The sequence below is a fragment of the Rhinolophus sinicus genome, chromosome 4 (assembly GCF_057876585.1).
Source record: "Rhinolophus sinicus isolate RSI-liver-muscle chromosome 4, RSI-T2T, whole genome shotgun sequence".
Taxonomy (NCBI): Eukaryota; Metazoa; Chordata; class Mammalia; order Chiroptera; family Rhinolophidae; genus Rhinolophus; species Rhinolophus sinicus.
This window is the reverse complement of record NC_142504.1, coordinates 108,408,164-108,429,001: the sequence shown is the minus strand read 5'-3', so window position 1 is coordinate 108,429,001 and position 20,838 is coordinate 108,408,164. Positions and strand designations below refer to the sequence as shown.

Sequence of the window (20,838 nt, the reverse complement as noted above, 5' to 3'; positions counted from 1 at the left end):
GCCCCTTGGCACCACTCAGGGGAAGAGCTGGAAAGGAAACACTGTGCATGCGTAGCCCTGCACCTCCCGCCTCTTCCTCTTGGGAGCCATTCTCAGCTGCCCCCACGCCCAGGGGGCGCTCTCTGCTCCAGAGTGAGGAGGTCTACCTCCATCAAGAGCTGCTGGGTGCAGGTCTTGATGATGATGGGGTTCAATAATCAGAAGCCCACTTACCTATGACACAAACCCCATTCTCCAGTCAGTTTTAAGTAATAAAGGTTACCTCTTTGCCCCTTCTGCTTATCTCTGTCTTATCCATTGGTTCAGAACCAGGGACAAGAGGGACACTCTGAATGCCCACTTCCCTGGAATGTCCCAACACTCACCCCTCTCCCTCCCCTGAGTGTGCAGCAGTGGTTATCGGCTCTCCACTGCATGAATGAAGCTGCTCTGGGCCTTAATGGGGAGCAGCTCGTGGGATGTGGGCCTCTCTCCTTTCTTTGTTCATGGGAGGTGGGAAGTCAGTATCGACCCTCAGGAAGCCACAGACAGAAAAGTTTGAAGGCCACTGGTGGACAGGAAGGACACTAGCACTAGTTCTCAATGACTGACCACACTGTAGGGCTGGGACTCAGAGAGAATTCCAAACTCGGGGCGGGTCCGTTTGCCACCTCAGACTGGGTGCGAGTCTATGCCCCGACTCTTCCACCTGCCTACATCCTTGGTTATATGGATCTCTCTGGTAGGTTGTCATCTTTTAAAATGTAGTTTATTATTCATCTCTGTGGTCCTCTCACTGCACTCCGCCCACCCCAGCATTTCCGCACAGAGTGGGCACTCAACTGACTTATGGAAGTGCCCAACAGTTTCTGAAGGCGGTCAAGGGACACTACCTTTACAGCTCCAGCAGGAAAAAGCAAACACAAAACACTCAGCAGAGTGACAGCTTGGATTCCTCCAAGTGACACCTTGGAAGCAGGCACACAGTGACCTTTTGAGGTCACTTCTGCCCCACGACACTCAGACTAGATGGAAGGGGACAGGAAAGGGAGCACTGGTCACACTGGTGGTCTCAGCCATTCTTGCCCACTGCTCTTTCTTTCTCTGACACACACCGTCTCATCCCTTAGCATGTGTGCCGCTAATAGAGAAGGAACAAGGGCAAAAGCCCACACATTGTAATCCAAGGAATATCCTAAGATTTAAATGTGAAGAGTGGAGGAGTCACAGAAAGGTTTACATAAAAGTTATATGCAAATTATATGCAGACAGCATTGTAATACATGCCTAATAAAGTTTCTAGGAAGAAAATCCTAGTGGGTTTACCTGTGAGAGATGATGGCGTCAGCGCATTATTGCTCCTGAAGAAAAAGTATGGCTGGTTGTACTTCGGGTAGGCAGGGATGTGACACATATTTCAGTGAGCTATTTTTATTCCCCTGAAATGCTCTAGGAAAAGGAATAGTCAAGTAGATCTTAAAATGGATATCGTAGATCATAAAACAAAATATTTTGTGTGCATGGTTTATTCCTGGCTTACAGGGCAATTTCTAGTAACTGATTTAAGAACCCCCAAACGTTAATTGTGGAGCAGTTTTCATGAAGACTCAGAAAAGCAAATAACCTCTACATGAGCTCAAGAAAAGTCAACATCTGGACGTGCAACATTTGGGAAATGTCTCTTAGTCATTATTTCAATTTTCAATAGGTAAGAGTAGTAATTAGGGGAAAGTACAATTTCATTGAAATAAGACCTAAGAAATAGCAATGAGTAGAAAGTACTTGAAATTTCAGTTTGAAGCATTTTATTTCCCTGTCCTTAGAAAAAGAGAGGAATGACAATGGGTGTAGTTCTAGTCATGAACAGATGGAAGAAAATCCTCCAAGAGTTCTGCTGTTCCCTCTCTGAACAGGATAGAACACTGCGTTTCTGATTTAGAATAAAACGGGGCACTCGTGAACCGAAGCCCAACAAAAGCAGTACTTGTTTACGGGCACTTAAATTCAAAGCAGGGGACAGCATGGCTTTCTACTTTATCACACAGCCCAGAAAATGGAAAGCAGCCTCGGGGATCCATTTGCCCATCTCCTCCTGTCCAGTGTTCAACCTTAGTCTTCTAGAAGCGAGGAGACAATGTGTAGGGCCCACGGTCCACCCTCAGGACCTTTCAATTAGTGATCAGGGCACTGGCCTTGCCCAAATTAAGTCTGACCTTGGTTGCGATTTTGGTATTTTGGTGGGGGTGGTGGTGGGGAATTAAAAACAATTTTAGAGCCATTTTTCAAATACGTGACAACAGAATCAGTTTGTGATAGATGAATGACCATAGCGACCGAAAACAAAGTTTGCATAGATTCATTTGCACAAAATACATGTTGGGGGATGAAGTGAAAGAAAAATGAAATTCAATGGCAAGAAATGAGAAAAGCCTATTTTCTCTACCATTACCTAATCTCTCTCTTCTGTAACAATTCAGCAGCTATCTAAGAGTTTTTAATTGAAAAAGCCTCTTTTGCTGTGTTCCCAATTATTTTCTTTCTGGCCACCATTAGTGCTTAATTTATAACGATAACAATGCTTCCAGTTACATAAGGCTTTACACTATCTGCAAATTACTTCCAATACATGACCTGGTTTGATCACCAGGGAGGTTCGTAGTAGGGTGGATACCACAATCCCACTTTATAGAAATTCCATCTCCTGATGGCTTGGGGTGAATTCAAAATACCTTCTATGAGTGTTCACATCAGAGTTAACACGGTCAGATGGAAATTGTTCTTTTTCTCCTGGCTGGGCGGTGCCAGCAGTACGCTCTCAGATGTTGTCTTGTAAGATCCGAGGCATATCGTGGATTTTTTTGTATTTATTCTTCACCATGGGGAATGGGGAATTGGATGGATGTTGGAAAACTGACTTCCTCTCTTCCAGGTCAATGCTATGCTTCTGGTTACACCTCTTGATATGTCTGCATGTCAATTTCCCATGCAAAAACAGAGCCCATCACAGGAACCAGAGGTCATCAGTTGTACTACCTTACAAAGCAGACCTCCACAGGTGCAGGAATAATATGCTTTGATTCGGCTTGTGCCCCTCCTTAATAGTGCTTGGATTGCTTTCATGTGTCTGAGAAAACAATAAGTAACATAAACTTTGTTTCTTCTGGAAGTGTGGAGGAAAGATGAAGAACAAGAGTTAAGGCCATTTCCACCCAAAGTCTAACCTCACCAGCAGGTGGTGCTGTGACAAAAGCAATCAAGGAGAAAGCAGGTCGGACAGGTTGGCTTCAGGACTGCCCTGGCGCCCTCTTCCAAGTCAGTATTTGGGCCACACGCATGGTTGAGCCGACACCAAACAACTTCTAGGGACCTCAGCCGGGAGCTGGCGCTACTGGCAAGGCTGCAAGCCTTCTCAAACCTTCTGCTCCAACCTCTTCCTCCCTCTCTCCCCAGCCCTTTCCCAATCACCTGGCCTTCCCAGCAGGCAGGGGTACCCTCTAGCTCATACCCTGGAGACCTCGTGGCTTCAGGATCTTCAACTTTAAGCACTTTACAGTTTGCATATATTATCAGATGCTACTGCGATGAGCAAAAGTAAAAAGAAACTCCTCAGAAAATAACTGGGATGTCCCCACGTAAGAGCAAGGAGACTATTAGTACGTCTCCTCCTGTTAGCTTTTCATCTACACGCATATTTACCCCAAGCTCCCAAAGGGCAGTTTTGTCCCTTATCTCCACAGTACCTTAGATGTAGTGCGCTGTCAGTGTGACTTGATATAATAGAGAAGCAAGCACTGACTGAACTGGTGGAGTAAGGAAACTGCCAACCCGGCTGTTCGCGGCCTCCCACATCTGCACAGAAATCAGGAAAGGAGGGACCTGTCCACATGAGACTTGGTCCCAGGGGCTGCCCCGGGCATCAGTAGTTGCTGTGGGAATTCTCAAATGATTGTTGCCTCAGTTGACCACAATCAGGGCAGCAAGTGTCGACCCCTCTGGAAGTGAGCTGCGGTGGAACAGAAGTCCACACTGATGGTCTGGTGTGCCCCACCTAAGGCCACAGGGGAGCCCTGCTGACAGGGCGTTGAAGAACCGCGCAAGTCAGAGAACCAGCCCAGATCTTCCGTAGGGCTGCGTCCCTGGTGTGAAACCTGGCACCTTCTGAGTCTGTGCCGATTGACGTGGAGCTGAGCGAAGACTGAGGAAGACGAGGGGCCGGGCACAGGGGGCTGGACATGGTTTGGCTTCCGTCTCGAGCAGAGCGCTCTGACTGGGCTCGGGCACTCTAGCCCATCGGTCACTGAGGCCCCTACTGGGCAGTGAGGAGCTGAATCTTCTTCTGCGGCCTTACTGGTTTTCAAAGAGCATGGGGTGCCAGTAGCCCCACATAAGCATGGACATTACGATGACAAGCCTGGTCCATTATCTGGACACGAAGCAAAGGGACAGAGCGCATCACCGTGTCTACAAGTTGAGTAAAACTAATTGCCCTGTACTGAACTGGCCAGGTAGCACGCAAGGGCCGACCTGAAAGGAGGAGGAAGGCAGGAGACAGGCCTACCTGGGAAGCTGGTCCCCGTGACACCGAGAAGACCCATAGTATCTTCAACGCACGGTCCACAGGTGCAGCGCCGAGGGCAGCAGTCTGAACGGGGCTGGTAGTCAGCGGGGAACATGACGTCCTAGGGGGCGCCACTGGCTGGAGTTTCCTCCTAGTGGTGGGCAGGGAGCCTGATTCTCACTGTTCAGGTGAAGGTGTATTTAACCTCTTCATGTGCTAGGGGGGCCCTGAGAGAATCAGAAATGAAGGTGGCTTTCTGGGAGAAGTTTCCAGGGAGCTCCTCTGTGCAACCTTTACCTGTTCCCCTCTTAACGTGTAGCCTACATAATAACAAGAACTAGAAGGGCTGTAAGGTCAATGTCACTACTTCATTCAATGTAGGGTTAACTTGTTGGTGTTTTTCCCTTCACAAAACATCAAAGTCAGAAATATCTGATAACCCCAACTTCCCATCCATTCAGTCCAAACCTGAGCTGGTTTGACTGTCTGCAAGACATCTGGCTGCTGAGACAAAAGCAGACAGGTTCGATACTTGTAAATTTCATATTTATTATAACAAAAATTATGACATGTTCATTTGTGCATTCTGCTTTAATATAACTCTTGGTATGTAAATGATCTAACTGAACTCTATACAATCATGCTGATTGTGGCAGCAGTAAGGAGCACAATTAAAAAGTGTCTGCAAAAGTCAAGAGGCTGGGTGGGAGCAAGAGAGGAAGGAAAAAGGTTCAGAGGCCCCTCGGGTGCAGGTTCGTTTCCAGTGGCCTAAGAGCCACCTTATTTGAACGGAAATGCTCTTAGTTGCTCAGCCTCATCATTTAATGAAGTAACAGTGGGTTATGAGGTGGGCACGGGCGGGAAGACTCCTCAGAGGAGAAGGAAGGGAAAACGTCAGTTGTTTAGACTGTGCCCTTACGCCAAAACTACAAAACATAGGAAGCATCACTATACAACACTGAGCTATTTACAATAGAAATTTCTCAATCAACTGTTCTCTCAGAGAAAATTAGTGAATCCCAGTGACTTAAGTCACCTGACAGAGTAAAGCAACTCCTAAGAGTTAGTCTTCATATTCTACAAATGTCTATCATTTTCAAGACAAAAAAAAAAAAAAAAAAGCCTTTTCCCCCAGAATTACAATATTATTAAATCATTTAGCACTGGCAACCTGTTCTGCCTTCCAAACACACAAAACAATAAAAAGCCATTTTAAAAAATAATACATTATCATTAACTGTTTCTCTGTAATATATTAAACCTTTTGTTCTTTGTCTTTACACATCTGGTGTGTTAGGAAAAGAAGTTAACAAATGTAAATCATGTTGGTAAAGCATCACTAGAAGAAAAGTGGTAATTATTTTTAAAAATCACCAACAGAAGAGAACGCACAGACTAGCTGCGAAGACAGGTCGGGCAAGTGTCTGGGAGCAGGCGGGGGACGCCGGTGTGGGGCCGGACGCCCGCAGCGGCGGCTCAGAGCGGCGTGTCGCAATAGTCCGGGAGCGGCTCGGGGCACTGACGCTGCGGGGGCGGCTGCGGGGGCGGCTGCTGTTGCTGCTGCGGCGGCTGCTGCTGCTGCTGCTGCTGCTGCTGCTGCTGCTTCATGATCTCCTTCACTTCCTCCTCCAGCTCCGGGGGGATGATAAACTGGTCATCAGGATCCGGCTGGGCCGGGGCGGCAAAATAGCCTCCGGGCTTCCGGAGAGGCGCGTCCGTCGCTACCTCTATGACGTTGTGGCTCCTTTCCTGGGGCGCCACGGAGCCGTTAGGCCTCCGGCGCCCGATGGTCCCCACAGCCGCCAAGTCCACCTTCCGGGGCGGCCCCGGCTCCTCCTCGTTGGCGCTGATGACGATGCCCTCGTCACTGGCCTCGGCCGGCACGTGGAGCAGCTGCTGCGCGTCCTTCTCCCTGGCGCGGCCGCAGTGGATGTCCACCTCCACCTCCACCCGGCTGCCGTTGGTGAACACACCCTCGATGGGCTCCTCGTCGTCGCTGTCGAGGCCATTGTCCGAGAAGGCGCTGGAGAACGTGGCGCTGGACAGCTGGCGCTGGAAGGAGCTGGACAGGCAGACCGGGTGCAGCATGCAGCGCTGCTCGCCGGCGTAGGCCGGGCTGCTGTCGTTCAGGGCTCCGGGCGGGGGCTCGTCCGAGGCCGTGGAGCCCACCTCGCTGCTCATCTCGGACGTGGACAGCTCACTGCTGATCTCCGAGGCCATGCCGCTGCTGGAGGACGGCACGCCCAGCCCGTCGGAGGGCCGGTCCTTGATCACCATGCTGACGGCCGGCGGGAAGATGCCGGGGCTGGGCGGCGGGCCGGCCCCGCCCGCGCCCAGCTCGCAGCAGCAGAAGCTGTCCTCGGTGACGCTGAGCTGCACGACCACGGCGCTCAGGCTGTCGTGGCAGCCGTAGCTCTGGGCCAGGGTGCACAGCTTCTTGGCGGCGGCCAGGGCGTCGGGCACATTGCGCACGGCCCCCACGGCCTCCTCGATGGACAGGCTGTCCCACAAGCCCTTGCTGCCCAGGATGAAGAACTCATCCTGGGGCGTCAGGGGCACGGACTGCACGTGGGGGCGAGGCACCACGCTGGGGTGGAGGAAGGTGTAGCCCAGGATGCGCGTGGACTCGGTCACGCCGTTCACCTTGCCGTCCTGGAAGAAGAGGTTTCCAAACACGTCAACACAGTCACGTGTGTCAACTGTGCGCCTCCCCTCGGGCCTCCTGCCTGGGGGGGGGGGGAGGGGGAGAGTGTTCTGTGGGCCACAACGAGAAGGGCTGCTGTCCCTTTGGTGAGTGGTGAATGGCCATCTGCCATCAGGAACCTGGGGCAGGAGCAGGAGGGACAACACGTATTCCCTTTATTGGGACCATGTCACACGGGGTCCTAGAGCAAAACACCATCTAGCCTGACAGCAATACGCTGACTGGCTCCCCCCGCAGCCCCCGGGGCAGGAAGAGCCTTCCTGGAGGAAGCCAGTCTTGAGCAGACACAGGAGGCTGGGAGGGGGAAGATACTGCTCCACATCTGACGTTCCTCTCCAGCAGTGCACCCACCACAAAGTCCAGAAGAGGGAAGAGAGACGCTATTTTAAACTTAGGAAGGTAAGACAAGTTGGTGGAGAACATCCTGTTGTGACCAGCTGGGTCACAATGCCTGTGACTAGCTGGGAGGCAGATGCTAATGGAGAAGTGCCCGCTCCTGTGGCTTCTGTGCTGGCAAAAGAAGACTGAGGCCCTCGGCCCTCGGCCTCAGTGCAGTTGGGTTCATGCCATTCAAATCACAAGCTAAAGTGTCAGACCATTTGCCAGTGAGAGACCTTTACTCTGAAGCTTGAGGGAGGCGGGGGTGACCTCATGTACCCACTCGGTTCTTTATTCAAGTTTGAGGTGCTCAGGTCCTTACTGTGCCTCTATTTTCGGGGGAAGCTCCATGATGACAAAGGCAACTTTTTGTGTGCGTCTACGACACAGTTATAGAGACGGTGTCACCACCTTCCGTGAAGCAAGAGTTTCTTCCAGAGAACAGCCCTTTCCTTTCCAACACTCCCTCCTTCACTTGGGATTCTGCACGCTGTCTGCTCGGTGTTCTCACACAGTCCTACATGCCACACTCACAAGCAGGCAGTGTTCTTAGAAGGGAAATTACTAACACAGGGCTTCAAGCACAATTTTCAGCTCCCTTGAGTCTACTGATGTCATTTTGTTGCTCCCCAAAGTGTGGAATTGGCCAAAAATGATCCTTCCTGTTCTGCCCAACCCTTTTGATCTCTCCCCATCAGAACTAATGGTTGTATGTTATGTGAGCATATGTGTGCATGTGTGTGTTTTGGGGCATGCCTCCAGGTAGCGAAGTAACAAAACCTAAGGGATTGAGTATTCAGCAATGTAGACAAAACTGAGGCAGAGGGAGGCAGAGAAAGTCTGATGCATGCAGGTAGCAGAATTCATTAACCTTTGCATTGTGTGATGCTGAGGGTGTCATTCGGTACATTCTGTCCATCTTAGACCGCCTTCGCTCCCTGACATCCTGCCTACCGTTCATTTTAACCCTCTCTGCTCCCAGAACACGCAGCAAACGAAACCGACACACAGACTCATTTCCACAGACTCTCACCGGGGATCCCAAGGCTTCCTCTGTCTTGCTCACGGCCCTTATTAAAGCCTATCTGGATTCAGTCTTTTTCTCTACTGAGCTGCAAACTTACTCCCACCGTCTAGCTGGCGCCACACGATTCTGCGAGTTTGTCACCATACAGGACTAGACCCCTCCTGTGGGCAGATATGTGTCTGCAGGGCCACACAGCAGGTGATAACACTGATGAACTGGTGACGAGCAGCACTCCCACAGCCCACTGTGGAAGCTGTGCTGTAATGACCCTTCTTATAATGCAGATGTACTCCAGGGTTTCCCAACAGTGGCACTAGGACATGCTGGGCCACGTGATTCTTTGCTGTGGGGGCTGCCCTGTGCACTGGAGCATGCTTAGCAGCACCCCTGCTTCTATATGCCCAAAGCTCTCTCTGCCCCAGTTGTGACAACAAAAATGTCTTCAGTCATTGCCAAATGTCCCATGGGGGCCAAATCGCCCCTGGCTGAAAACCACTCACTCACTGTCTTACTCAACAGGAACCAAAGTAAGAACTGGTTACGTTTCCACAGGATAGATACATTACTACTCCCATTTGACAGATAAGAAAACTGAGGTCTGTAGGTTTAAAGGTCACAGCCTGCCAGGGGTAGGACCAGGATATGGGCACCAGCAGTGTGACCGCAGGGCTGGAGCCCGCAGCCACCAAACAAACCCACACTGCTGCTGAGTGGCCGTGAAGACCAGATGGGACAAGCCCAGCGAGCAGTGGGGACAGCCCCTGACACAGAGAGCCCATCAATAAACCGTTTATGACTTGGTACATTACAATGTCTTCACATCTACCATACAGACAATCTGCTTTGTAACACTAAGGATTTGGAATTTTAATTTTAAACCAACTTCCAAGGGCGCTCTTTGGAGGGAAAGGCTCCCTGGCTGGTTTCTGCATGACCCTGGCCTGTCCTCTGTGCCACCCTAAGGAAAACTGCTCTCGCTCTCTCCTCACCTCAGTGATGATGGCCTTGTGCCGTTTAATTCTCTTCAGTTCTTCTTCACAGCTCATGACATACGACCTGGACAGAGGCAACGGCTTCCCGTTCCGACAGAGGACCGTTTGGCACTTGCCCACATTAGCAGAGGTCAAGGTGAAGGACCCTCCTGGGTCCACAGGGTCATGCCTGATATGACAAAGGACAGCAGCACCTCCAAGTTTCTGCCCAGCAGTTCCAAGTTTCCTGAAACCCAAAGAGAGGGGGTAAAAACCCAAACACAAGCTACCACATGTGAGTTTTGCTAATTCTACAGGAGACTGTACGACTGGCCAGGGTGAGGAGAAAACAGAATCTGGCAGTTCGAGTCGGTCTCATTCACAGAGGAAAAGAGCCCGTGGAGTCTGACACCCCCCCACACACAGAGTGGCGTCTGCTCACAACTGGGCTGAGGTGTCACTTTACCACTAAAAGCCCCAGGAGTGATGGAGAAATAAAAGAGCCGTTGTCCTGCTGCATCCAGCCTGCTTCGCCCGCATCCGCACACTCCTGGGACAGCAGGGCCATGACCATGACAGCTCTGCCCGCCCCCCGATCCTTTCTGCTCCCAAGAGAGGAAAAAAGAAGGGACCACTTAAACAGGAGCAGGTGTAAACATATATACCCACTGACACACAGGCCTCAAAACTACCTGACCGCCCTCTCCCCCTTTAATAAGGATGTTTGCTAGCAGGAACTTTCACATAATTCACCCATTCGTGTCTTGCTCTATACGGTGAAGACTTTCTGGGTCAGTAATGTCAATTCTAAAATATTCACAGAAAAGGACATCAAGCTCCAAAGTGCTTTTATTCATGACCATTAATCCACTGACTGACTGAATACACAGAGCACCTACAATTCTGACAATCAAAAGGAGCCTAGGACTCTTTTTTTTTTTCTCCCCTTCTTCCAGCTTCCCCCCACCCCCCGCACTCGGGTTCAAGCCGTTGTTTCTCAGTCTAGTTGTGTAGGACACAGCTCCCTGGCCCATGCTGGTGGTATTATGAGCCTTGAGGCCGCCCCCCCCCCCCCACCGTGAGGTAGTTGGTTGCCAGTCGTCGGTCCCCTGCTCTCGCCAGCTGCCCACCACTCATGGTGGCCACCGGCAGCTCCTGGCAGCACACAACAGCCGATGCCAACCTCCGGCTGCTCACGGCAGCCCAGCTCCAGGAGGAGCTGTTGTTCACAATCTAAGCTGTAGAAGGCGCAGCTCACTGTCCCATGTGGGACTCAAACTGGCGACCTTGGCCTTAGGCGCACGGTGCTCAAACCACCTGAGCCACTGGGCCAGCCGAGCCTGGGACTCTTATCACAAGCCCGACAGAGAGCGGTGCTGTCCAGGCCCCCACTGACCCTGAGTTTATAGGAGCAAGAAGGTTGACAGACAGACCCCTGTCTACAAGGGCAGACCTTCAGGTACTGTCAGCTCCTGTCCCCTGTCTAGGTTAGGCAAGTGACAGCATTAGCAATGGAAGCCAGGGCTGCCTACTTGTATGCATTAGATCATAAGCACAACGAACATACAGTTCTCCTGAGGACCAAAAGATCACCACACATCCCATATCCTAGTAACAGAGAGGGAAAAGAAGAGGCCTACAAATGACCTTGAAGATGGGCCAGCAATTTGGGTCTCAAACTCCAAGTTCTGGACATCCATGGCCGGATTTGGCTTCAGGGCCTGCCAAGGCAGCACTACCTTCTTCCTTTCAAGGGCACAATGATTCCTCTCAGCAAAGCCAGAAACAGGAGGCATTTGTGAAAAGTGCAGCTGGGAATCAGAGTGTGAGGGTCTACGCTTTCATTCTTATCCAGTGTGAGAGGGTCTGTAACAAGTAGCTCAACCTCTTGCGGGTGTGTCAAGGGTGTGTGTGTGGGAGTATGTGTGCATGTGTGTATGTGTATGTTAACTATTTGCTTTTTTTGCTAGGACAAGATGGGAGTGAAAACAGAAAAGTAGATGTGCCTGGAACTAGAACATTCTGTGTGGAGTCTTACCGCCTGAAGTCAAATTCTGGCTACCCCACCTGCTATCTCTCAGAGCAGCGTGCTTCACCTCTCTGTACCTCAGTTTCCTGTCAGTAAAATAAGAACAGTAACACTACCTACGTCACTGGGTAAAATCTATGGCAGTAAGGTACTCAGAACAATGACTGGTAGATCTGAAGGGCTCACTAAATATTAGCTCTGATCAGCATTTAATTGTTAACTATACATGTCCACTGAGAATCTGAAAGACAGAAGTGAGTCCAGCAGCAAAGAACCTCACTGGACCTGCCTCTACTGAGCTCCTCAGGAGGAACTGTTCATGACAGTGCAGCTTTCAAGGCTGCTCCAAACCAGCGTTCATTCCGTAGCAGATACTTTTTCTACCCTACTACAAAGATACTTCCTCTGGCAGATTATCACGGGAGAGAAAAAGGAGAGAAAGAGAAAAGACTGTCATTGTTCCCATGACCTTCAGAGCACTCTACTTCCTGGTCCCACACGAGCAAGTGTTTGCAGTACAGTATTAATAGACAGGGAATTCCCTTATTAAGTCATTAAAGTGACAAAAGAACGAGCAAGCCTTTGAGAGGATGCTTATAACATTCAGCCCTAAGACTCACAAACAACACTCCAAAATTCTGATGGTGACCGCAGATATAGGCAATGGCCTAGGATTCTGCTAGAACATTGACTTGAACATTTAATAAGGGGGGAAAACAACGATATGAAGGCTTATTTAACTCCTGGCCTAAAATCTGACTATCTCAAGTTCACAAAGGACTGCACTATCTTGAATCAGTGACAGTATTTCATAAGGGTGAACAAACTGAGATAGGAACAGTCCATTTCAAAGAGAAGTCCACACACCAGAAGGTCTCAAGAGCCTCTGGAGCTCACGTGATCTGGGGGGAGGGGGAAGTGTGTTATAAACAATCTGGTGAAAAGCTGGAATCCTGACAGGCCTGAGAGGTCCAGTTCTAAGAGAAAGGAAATTCCTGTCATTGACACGGCCTCCTCCAAAGCTGTCAAAACATCAGTACGTTTCAGATGGAACACAGTCCATCCCTGATGCGGGGGCAAAATGAAATCGCCTGAAAGTACCTTGAATACCCACATTAACAATAGTGCTCTGAGATTATCGGGCACCTCTTTTTCTAACCAGGGGGCAAACACTCAAAGAAGAGCAAGAAAACACACAGCAGAGACTCTAAGTTTTACCTTTGCATGACAATGAATGTATTGACCATGTATTCCTCTTCATTTTTTGTTTTCTGCAGTTCTTCCGCCAAAATGTCACTCATAGTACACTGGAGAAGGTAGGGCACCTCCACGTTACGATCTCCATCAAACACACCATATAGGGCCTCCCGGTTGTCACAGAAGTTGTTTACTGACAGGGCTGCAACACACAACCTGCAAAACAAGAATGCTTTTGTGCTAAGTCTAATCTTTCCTTCTCCACGCGCAACCCAACTCTTTTTATCCCCTCTGATTTGCCTATTCCAGTCTTGTCTTTTTCTTCATGACTCCAGACAGATTAAGAATAGATAAACTAACCCCAGCTAATTTACACCAACTAATTTCTGTAAGCAAAGAAGAATGATAACACATATTTACGCTTCACACATGGCTTCTTAGACCCTTATCTTCTGATATTATTTTTAAATGACAGTGAAAGAGAATAGAGACATGGGAAATAACACAATTTCGAATCCGTATATCCATGTTAATTCACAATTAAGAAGAAATTCCACATTGGGCAAAAATAGAGTAACAACTAACACACTGGGAAAAATATGAAAAAATATAGAAAAACATATAAAATGTCTCAACCTTAAAAAAGGCAGGAAGAAAAATGTAAAACAAGCACAGGTTAGAGAGTGAGCCTGATGCCTGCTCAGTTTACTGCCTGGAAAAAATTTCTGGGCTGAAGCACAGGGAAAAGAAACCCATGTGGGGCCTGGAGGTCTCTGTAAGCTGCAGGAGGACATGGTCGTTAGAGTTCCCAGGCAGCTACTGGAGACCTGCAGAGTCTCCACTCCAAGCCTCAAAAGATTTCCACGTAACTTAACTGTGTCCCAGAAACTATCCAAAATGAAACATAGAGAAAAGAAGACTGGGGGCGAAAGTAAAAAGTCAGAGCATTAGTGTGTGGTGGGATAACTTCAGGCAGCCTAATACACAAGGAATTGGAGCTTTCAAAAGAAAAGAGAGATAGAAAAAACTTTGAAGAATTAATGGCTGAAAATATTTCAAATCTGATGAAAACTATAAACCTACAGATATAAGAAGCTCAACAAACAGCCATATAAATAAATAAATAAATAAATAATAAATAAAAGGAAAAAACTTAATTGAAGCACATCAAAATCAAATTGATGAAAACCAAGAATAAAGGTGGAAGAGGACAGAGGAACACCATACCCTGCAGAGGAACAAAGACACAAATGATAGCAGACTTCTCATCAGCAACAATGCAGAAGACAGTGGACCCAATATCTTTAACAAAGGGATAGAAAAAATCGTCAACCTGGGTTTCTAAACCAGTGAAACTAGCTCTCAAAAATCAAGGCGCAATCAAGACATTTCCAGATGCACAAATAAATGAATTTACCACTAAAAGACCAGCACTGTAAGAAATGCAAAAGGCAATACATGAAGTAGAAGAAAATGATACCAGATGGAAATCTGGATCTACATAAAAAAATGAAGTATATACCGGAAATGATAAATAGGTGAGTAAATATAAAAATTTTATTTTAAAAATCATTTTAAAACAGTGATTCTCATTGGGGGCAATTTTTGCCCCCAGGAGACATTTTTGATTGCCACAATTGGGGTGGTACTCTTGGCATCTAGGGCGTAGAGGTCAGGGCTGCTGCTAAACATCCTACGATGCACAGGATGCCCCCTTCCCTACCCTGTTCCCTAACAACAAAGAATTATCTGGCTGAAAATGTCAAAGTACTAAAGTTGAGAAACAATGCTTTGGAAAATAACTGTTAAAAAATTGTAACAATGGGGGCCGGCTCCATGCTCCTAACTCTGAAAGCTGCCGGTCCGATTCCCACATGGGCCAGTGGGCTCTCACCCACAAGGTTGTCAGTTCAATTCCTCGAGTCCCGCAAGGGATGGTGGGCAGCGCCCCCTGCAACTAAAATTGAACACAGCACCTTGAGCTGAGCTGCCGCTGAGCTCCTGGATGGCTCAGTTGGTTGGAGCATGCCCTCTCAACCACAAGGTTGCCGGTTCGACTCCCGCAAGGGATGGTGGGCTGCGCCCCCTGCAACTAGTAACAGCAACTGGACCTGGAGCTGAGCTGCGCCCGCCACAACTAAGACTGAAAGGACAACAACTTGACTTGGAAAAAAGTCCTGGAAGTACACGCGGTTCTCCAATAAAGTCCTGTTCCCCTTCCCCAATAAAATCTTTAAAAAAAAAATTGTAGCAATGAATTTTGGGGTTTGTAACAATATGATAACAGCACAAAGACTAGGAGAGGGGAACTGGAAGGTTCTTATATATGAAGTGATATTACTTGAAGATAAACTGTAATTAATAAGTTAAAGATTATGCTATAAACCCTAAATGAACCACACACACCCAAAAGGTAGAACTAATAAGAACAAATAGAGGAAAAAAATTGAATTGAGTAAAAATACTCAATGAAGAAAAAGAGAAAAGAGGGAATAAAGGACAGACGAGACAAATAGAAAACAAATTGTAAGTTGGTAGATTTAAATCTAACCACATCAATGATTTCATTAAACATAAAAATGGCCTAAACACCACCCAAAAAGAAAGTCAGATGGGATAAAAGAGCAAGACTTAACTATCCACTGCCTATAAGAAATCCAGTTTAAATATAAAAAGATAAATAGGTTAAAAGTGAACGGACAAAAAATTAAATACTATGCTAATATAATCAAAAGAAAGCTGTAGTAGCTACATTAATATTAGGTAAAGTATATTTGAAAACAAAGCTTATTACAGAAAAAGAGTCATTTCATAAGATAAAGGGGTCAGTTCATCACCCAGCTATAACATTCTAAATGTCTATGCACTTAATAACAGAGCTTTGAAATACATGAAGCAAAAACAGATAGAACTACAAGGAGAAACAAATTCATAACCATAGTCTCTCAATCATCGACAGAATAAGTGGCCAAAAAATCAGTAAGAATATTTAAGACTTGAACAACATTATCAACCAACTTGATCTACTGACAACCTACCTCAACAACAGCAGAATACACGTTTTATTTTCAAATGCACACAGAATTTTACCAAGATAGACCATATTCTGGGACCCAAATGTCTCAATAAATTTAAAGGATTCAAGTCAAAGTATGTTCTCTAACTACATTGAAGAAATTGCTCAGAAAGAAATTTATAGCTGTAAATGCTTAGAACACTGATGTCCTAAGCGCAAATCAATGACCTAAGCTTCCACTGTAGAAACTAGGAAAGTAAGAGAAACAAACCCAAAGCAAGCAGAAAGGAAATAATATAAATAGATCAGAAGTCAATGAAACAGAAAACAGAAAAACAATAGAGAAAAATCAATGAAACAAAAAGCTGGCTCTTTGAGAATATCAATAAAATTAATAAACCTCAAACCAAATTGATCAGGGTAAAAAGACACAAACTGCCAATACCAGGAATGAGAGGAGAGACATCACTACAGATCCTACAGATATTAGAAGGATAATAATGGAATATTATGAACAAGTTTATGTCAATAAATTTGAAAGTTGATGAAATAAATAAATTCTTTGAAAGGCACAAATTACAAAGGTCATTCAAGAAGACAGAGATAATCCTACAATAAAGAAATTGTATGTTTAGTTAAAAACCAAAGAAAATTCCAGGCTCAGATGGCTTATTGGTAAATTCTACTAATTTGAGGAAGAAATAATATCAATTCTGTAAAAACTCTTCCAGGAAACTGAGGAAGAGGAAATAGTCCTCAACTCATTCTGTGAGGCCAGCATTACTCTGATATCAAAATGAGACAAAGAAGCACAAGAAAAGAATACAGGCTAATATCCACCATGAATATAGGCATACTCAATAAACTATCAGCAGCATATAAAAAGGATAATACATAATACTAAGTAGCATTATCCCGGGAATGCAAAGCTGACTCAACATTTTAAAATCAATGCAATTCACCATATCAACAGACTCAGGAAGAAAAAATATGATCATCTCAATTGATGCAGAAAAAGCCTATGACCAAATTTGATACCCATTATAACAACTCTTAGAAAACTACATATAGAAGGGAATTTTTCTCAATTTGATAAAGGGTGTCTACAAAAATACCTTCAGTTAACATCAGACTTAATTTAATTGTGAAAGAATACATTCGCAACAAAGAAGACATATGGATGATAAATAAGCATGTGAAAAGATGATCAACAATTATTAGTCATTAGGGAAATGCAAACTAAAACCATAATGAGATATTACTATTAGAATGGCCAAAACCACCACCACCACCACCTGATAATAAGTACTGGTGAAGATGTGGTGCAACTAGAGCTCTCATACATTGCTGCTGGGAATGAAAATGGGACAGCCACTTTGGCAGTTTCTTATAAAATTAAATATATACTTATCATATAACTCATCAATCCTACTCATAGGTATTTACCCAAGAGAAATGAAAACATGTTCACATAAAAACCTGTATGCAACTGTTTACAGCATTTTTCTTCATATTTGCTAAAAACTTGGAACAATCCAATTTCTTTCAAATGGTACATGAATAAACAAACCATATTATAAATTCATGCAATGAAATAACACTCAGCAATAAAAAGGAACAAATCACTAACACATGAAACATCACAAATGAAGCTAAACTGTATTATGCTAAGTGAAAGAAGCTAGGCTGAGAAGGTTATATATTATATAATTCCACTTATATGACGTTCTCAAAAAGGCAAAACTAATGGAACAAAAAACAGAGCAGCAGTTGCCAGGGGCTGGGGGTGGGGAGAAGAACTGACAACAGAGGAGCATGGGGGAATTTTGCAGGATGATGGAACAGCTCTATAACTTGATTGTCGTGGTGGTTACAAAATAATAGTCTTTCATCAAAACTTGTAGAACTGTATACCAAAAAAGGTGAATTTTAGTTAATATAAATTTTCCCTCCTTACTGTATATAAATTAATGAAAAGAAAAAAATTATAAGCACCTGATATACATCATGGTTAGATAACAGAGATATGAACTTGAAAATATAATCCTGGCCCTTAAGGAGTCTGGGGATAAATAATAATAGTACTAACCATTATCATTAATAAAAATAGTAGCTAACATTTAAATAGGGTTTACTATAGAGCACACGTTGTTCTAAGTACCTCACATATGTAACTCAAGGGATCTGACAACAACATGAGGGCAGCTAATATTTTTAGTGTCGTTTTACAGATGAAGATATTAAGCCAAAGAGAGGGTGAGTAACTGCCCAAGGTCATACAGCAAATAAGCATAGAGCCCAGATTCAAAGCTGGGCAACCTGGCTCTTAGCTCAATACTTTGAAATTTTGGCTTCCGTTTATTAAGAAAAACAAACCATCCCAAGCTATATGGCAATTAGTGGCAAGGTACAATTTAATAATATTACATTCTCTTATAATTCTGTCTTCTTTCTGTAAGCTCCCCTTGCTAATCAAAATGGGGGGGGGTGGTGTAAACAACAAAAAAAAGGAAATAATGTGTTTTATAAAAAGTACAGTAGTGATTCTTCTTTTCCACTGAAGCTTCCTGTTTGTTTTTAGCCTGAGAAAGAACCTAAATTATCCAATTATAGTTCTTGGCTTGAGTTTCCCCAAAGAATCTGAAATGACCTGTCAAGGAGTCAACACAGCACCTGGAGGGGAAGGAGGGGGCACAGCCAGCACAGACATCTGTTGAGATGTGGAGAAGGGGCAGCCACAGCGCTCTCCTCCCCTCAGGAGGCAAGCAGCAAACTCCTGGTTTACATAACACCTTATCTACAATTCAAAAAGAAAACACTTAAGAAGCTTCTGCGGGCACAACCAAGGGGTGAAAAGTGAGGGGACATAAAGCGAGGGGCAGGATGGCCTGGGACTCCGGAGGTGCTGGAAGTGTCCCGAGTTTGATCTAGGTGGTGGTCTGCAGGCGTGTTCACTTTAGATGCGTCACAGAGCTGTGTGCTTATCATTATGTACTTCTCTGTACCAATGCCGTACTTCTATTAACAAAAACAATTTAAAAAGTAATTGTGGAAGGGGGAATTATGCAGAAAAGGCAGATCTAATTGGCCGCTGCTTCATTAATATATATGACTAGAAAATAAGTTTTAATATCCAGATGTTTAAAAACCAGTGTTGGATTTCACATCAGTGTTCATGAATTAGAAAGCAGTTTCACACCATGGTGTTTGCAAACAAGACAGAAGGTCTTTTAATCTGAAAAGAAAGCTCTCTAGGAAGGAACTTTGCATGCTCCAAAGAATGTGCAATTACTTCCCCACCCCCACCCCCTAATAAGTATAACAACCAAAGCCCAAGCACAATTGGTCATTCTGCCTTTTGGGGCAAATGGAACAGAGGTGTTGAAATGGGGGCTACCTCTTCTCTCGTCAGCACAACAGCAAATCATGCTCTTAAAGAGGGAAGGACCAACGTGTTAGACCCAGAACTTAAGTTGATTCTGTTTTCTGTCCCAAAGAAAACTAGTCAGCACGGTAACCACAGTCCACTTTTTATTTTCCATGAAGGGTATTCAGCTAGTCAGTGGTTCTCAACCCTGGATGCACGTTAGAATCACCTGGGGGAGATTCTAAAACGTTCTGATTCAATGGTCCTAGGCTGGAGAATTGTTTTAAAAGTTTCTCATCTGATTCTGATGTGCACCTAGGGTTGAATACTAATATTAGCTATTATTGGATCATCCTCCACTTTCTGTTTTTCCCCTACTCTCAATATTTTGTGTTGTTATACCTCAGCTAATTAAATTATGACTATTCTAATATATAGGATTCTTTACTATTCTAGTACTAATTATAGTACCTCTTGACAAAAAGCAAGCAAGCGTGAAGAGGTTGATTACAATTCTCAGGAAAATCAACAACTGCATCTACGGCAGGGAAAGTTGGTGAAAATAAGGAAGAAATATAATAGAAAATGTGCTGGACAAGTCCTGGTGGCGAGAAGCAGTTGACATGACAGAAAATAGACCTCAAACCGCTGCCAAGCTAATTTAGATGGTAGAAGCAGCTCCACAGAACCACTGACTGGTCAATAATGTAAGGGATCTCGCATATGGACAATCAAGGGCACTTCTTTAACATGATCCTGTTTTGCTTGGTAAACAGGCTTCAGAAAAAGAGAAAGGAGCTTTTCAAAAGAGCAGGGATGCATTTCAATACTTATGCCTTCTCCAAACACTGGCGTCTCACATAGATATAATGTGTCAGTTACACTGTATCCTAGCAACATCTCTCACAGAGGGTATGTGATGCCAAGCAGGGCTTAGCTTAATGTTCAAACCTAAGTCACGAGGGGCCTCACTTTGGGGAAACACGCTCCAATAAATGGTACACGAGGGAAGTATGTGCCAGCACTGGGTTTCTTTCACCCCTCAAAAGAAGGCAGGTGGGCAGGAGGCAGTTCTCACTCCAAAGCTTCACCCACTTACTTGTTTTTCACCCCTGAAGCTTCGGTATAGCCGTGGCTCCATACAGCTGGGGGTCCAGATGCATCTCCTGCGGAAGGCTGATCAATCTTGAAACAGCGGATATTACTAACAAGAGAAACAGAGGACAGGAATCACTGAAACCCAGTATGTACAAATTGCTGCCTTTATCCAATAATGAAAAACACCTGCTAAGCACGCTATAGTTACCATTTCTTACTGTTTTTAATGTATCTGAAATATCTATCAGCAACAAGAACTAGCTACTACTCATAATGAAAACAAAGGGGCAGATATCCAGAGCATGAAAATTAGATTTTATCAGCATTCTATGGCGGTGGTGAGACCTTCATCCGCACCGTACTAGATGGCTGCTCTCTCCTGAGAATGAAAAGCACAGCTACCAACCTTGGCATGAGAAAAAAAAAATTAACTATTAAGTTGGGTGTATTCTTATAAAACAAATACCCAGATTTGAAAAGGATGAAACCAAGGCCACAATTACATTGTGTTTGG

At 45.5% G+C, this 20,838-nt stretch overlaps 1 protein-coding gene across 1 annotated transcript in view; it reads right to left on the bottom strand.

The window, feature by feature from the left end:
• Window positions 1-5,066: 5,066 nt before the first annotated feature.
• Window positions 5,067-20,838, bottom strand: part of PHLPP1 (PH domain and leucine rich repeat protein phosphatase 1) — a 177,707-nt gene continuing 161,935 nt past the window's right edge. Inside the window, exons 14-17 of the mRNA XM_019729352.3 lie at window positions 20,326-20,430; window positions 12,865-13,059; window positions 9,636-9,864; window positions 5,067-7,189 (exon numbers count right to left, since the gene is read on the bottom strand). Coding sequence (XP_019584911.3) covers window positions 6,014-7,189; window positions 9,636-9,864; window positions 12,865-13,059; window positions 20,326-20,430 — 1,705 coding nt within the window. The 3' untranslated portion in view covers window positions 5,067-6,013. The remainder of the gene's footprint in view (window positions 7,190-9,635; window positions 9,865-12,864; window positions 13,060-20,325; window positions 20,431-20,838) is intronic.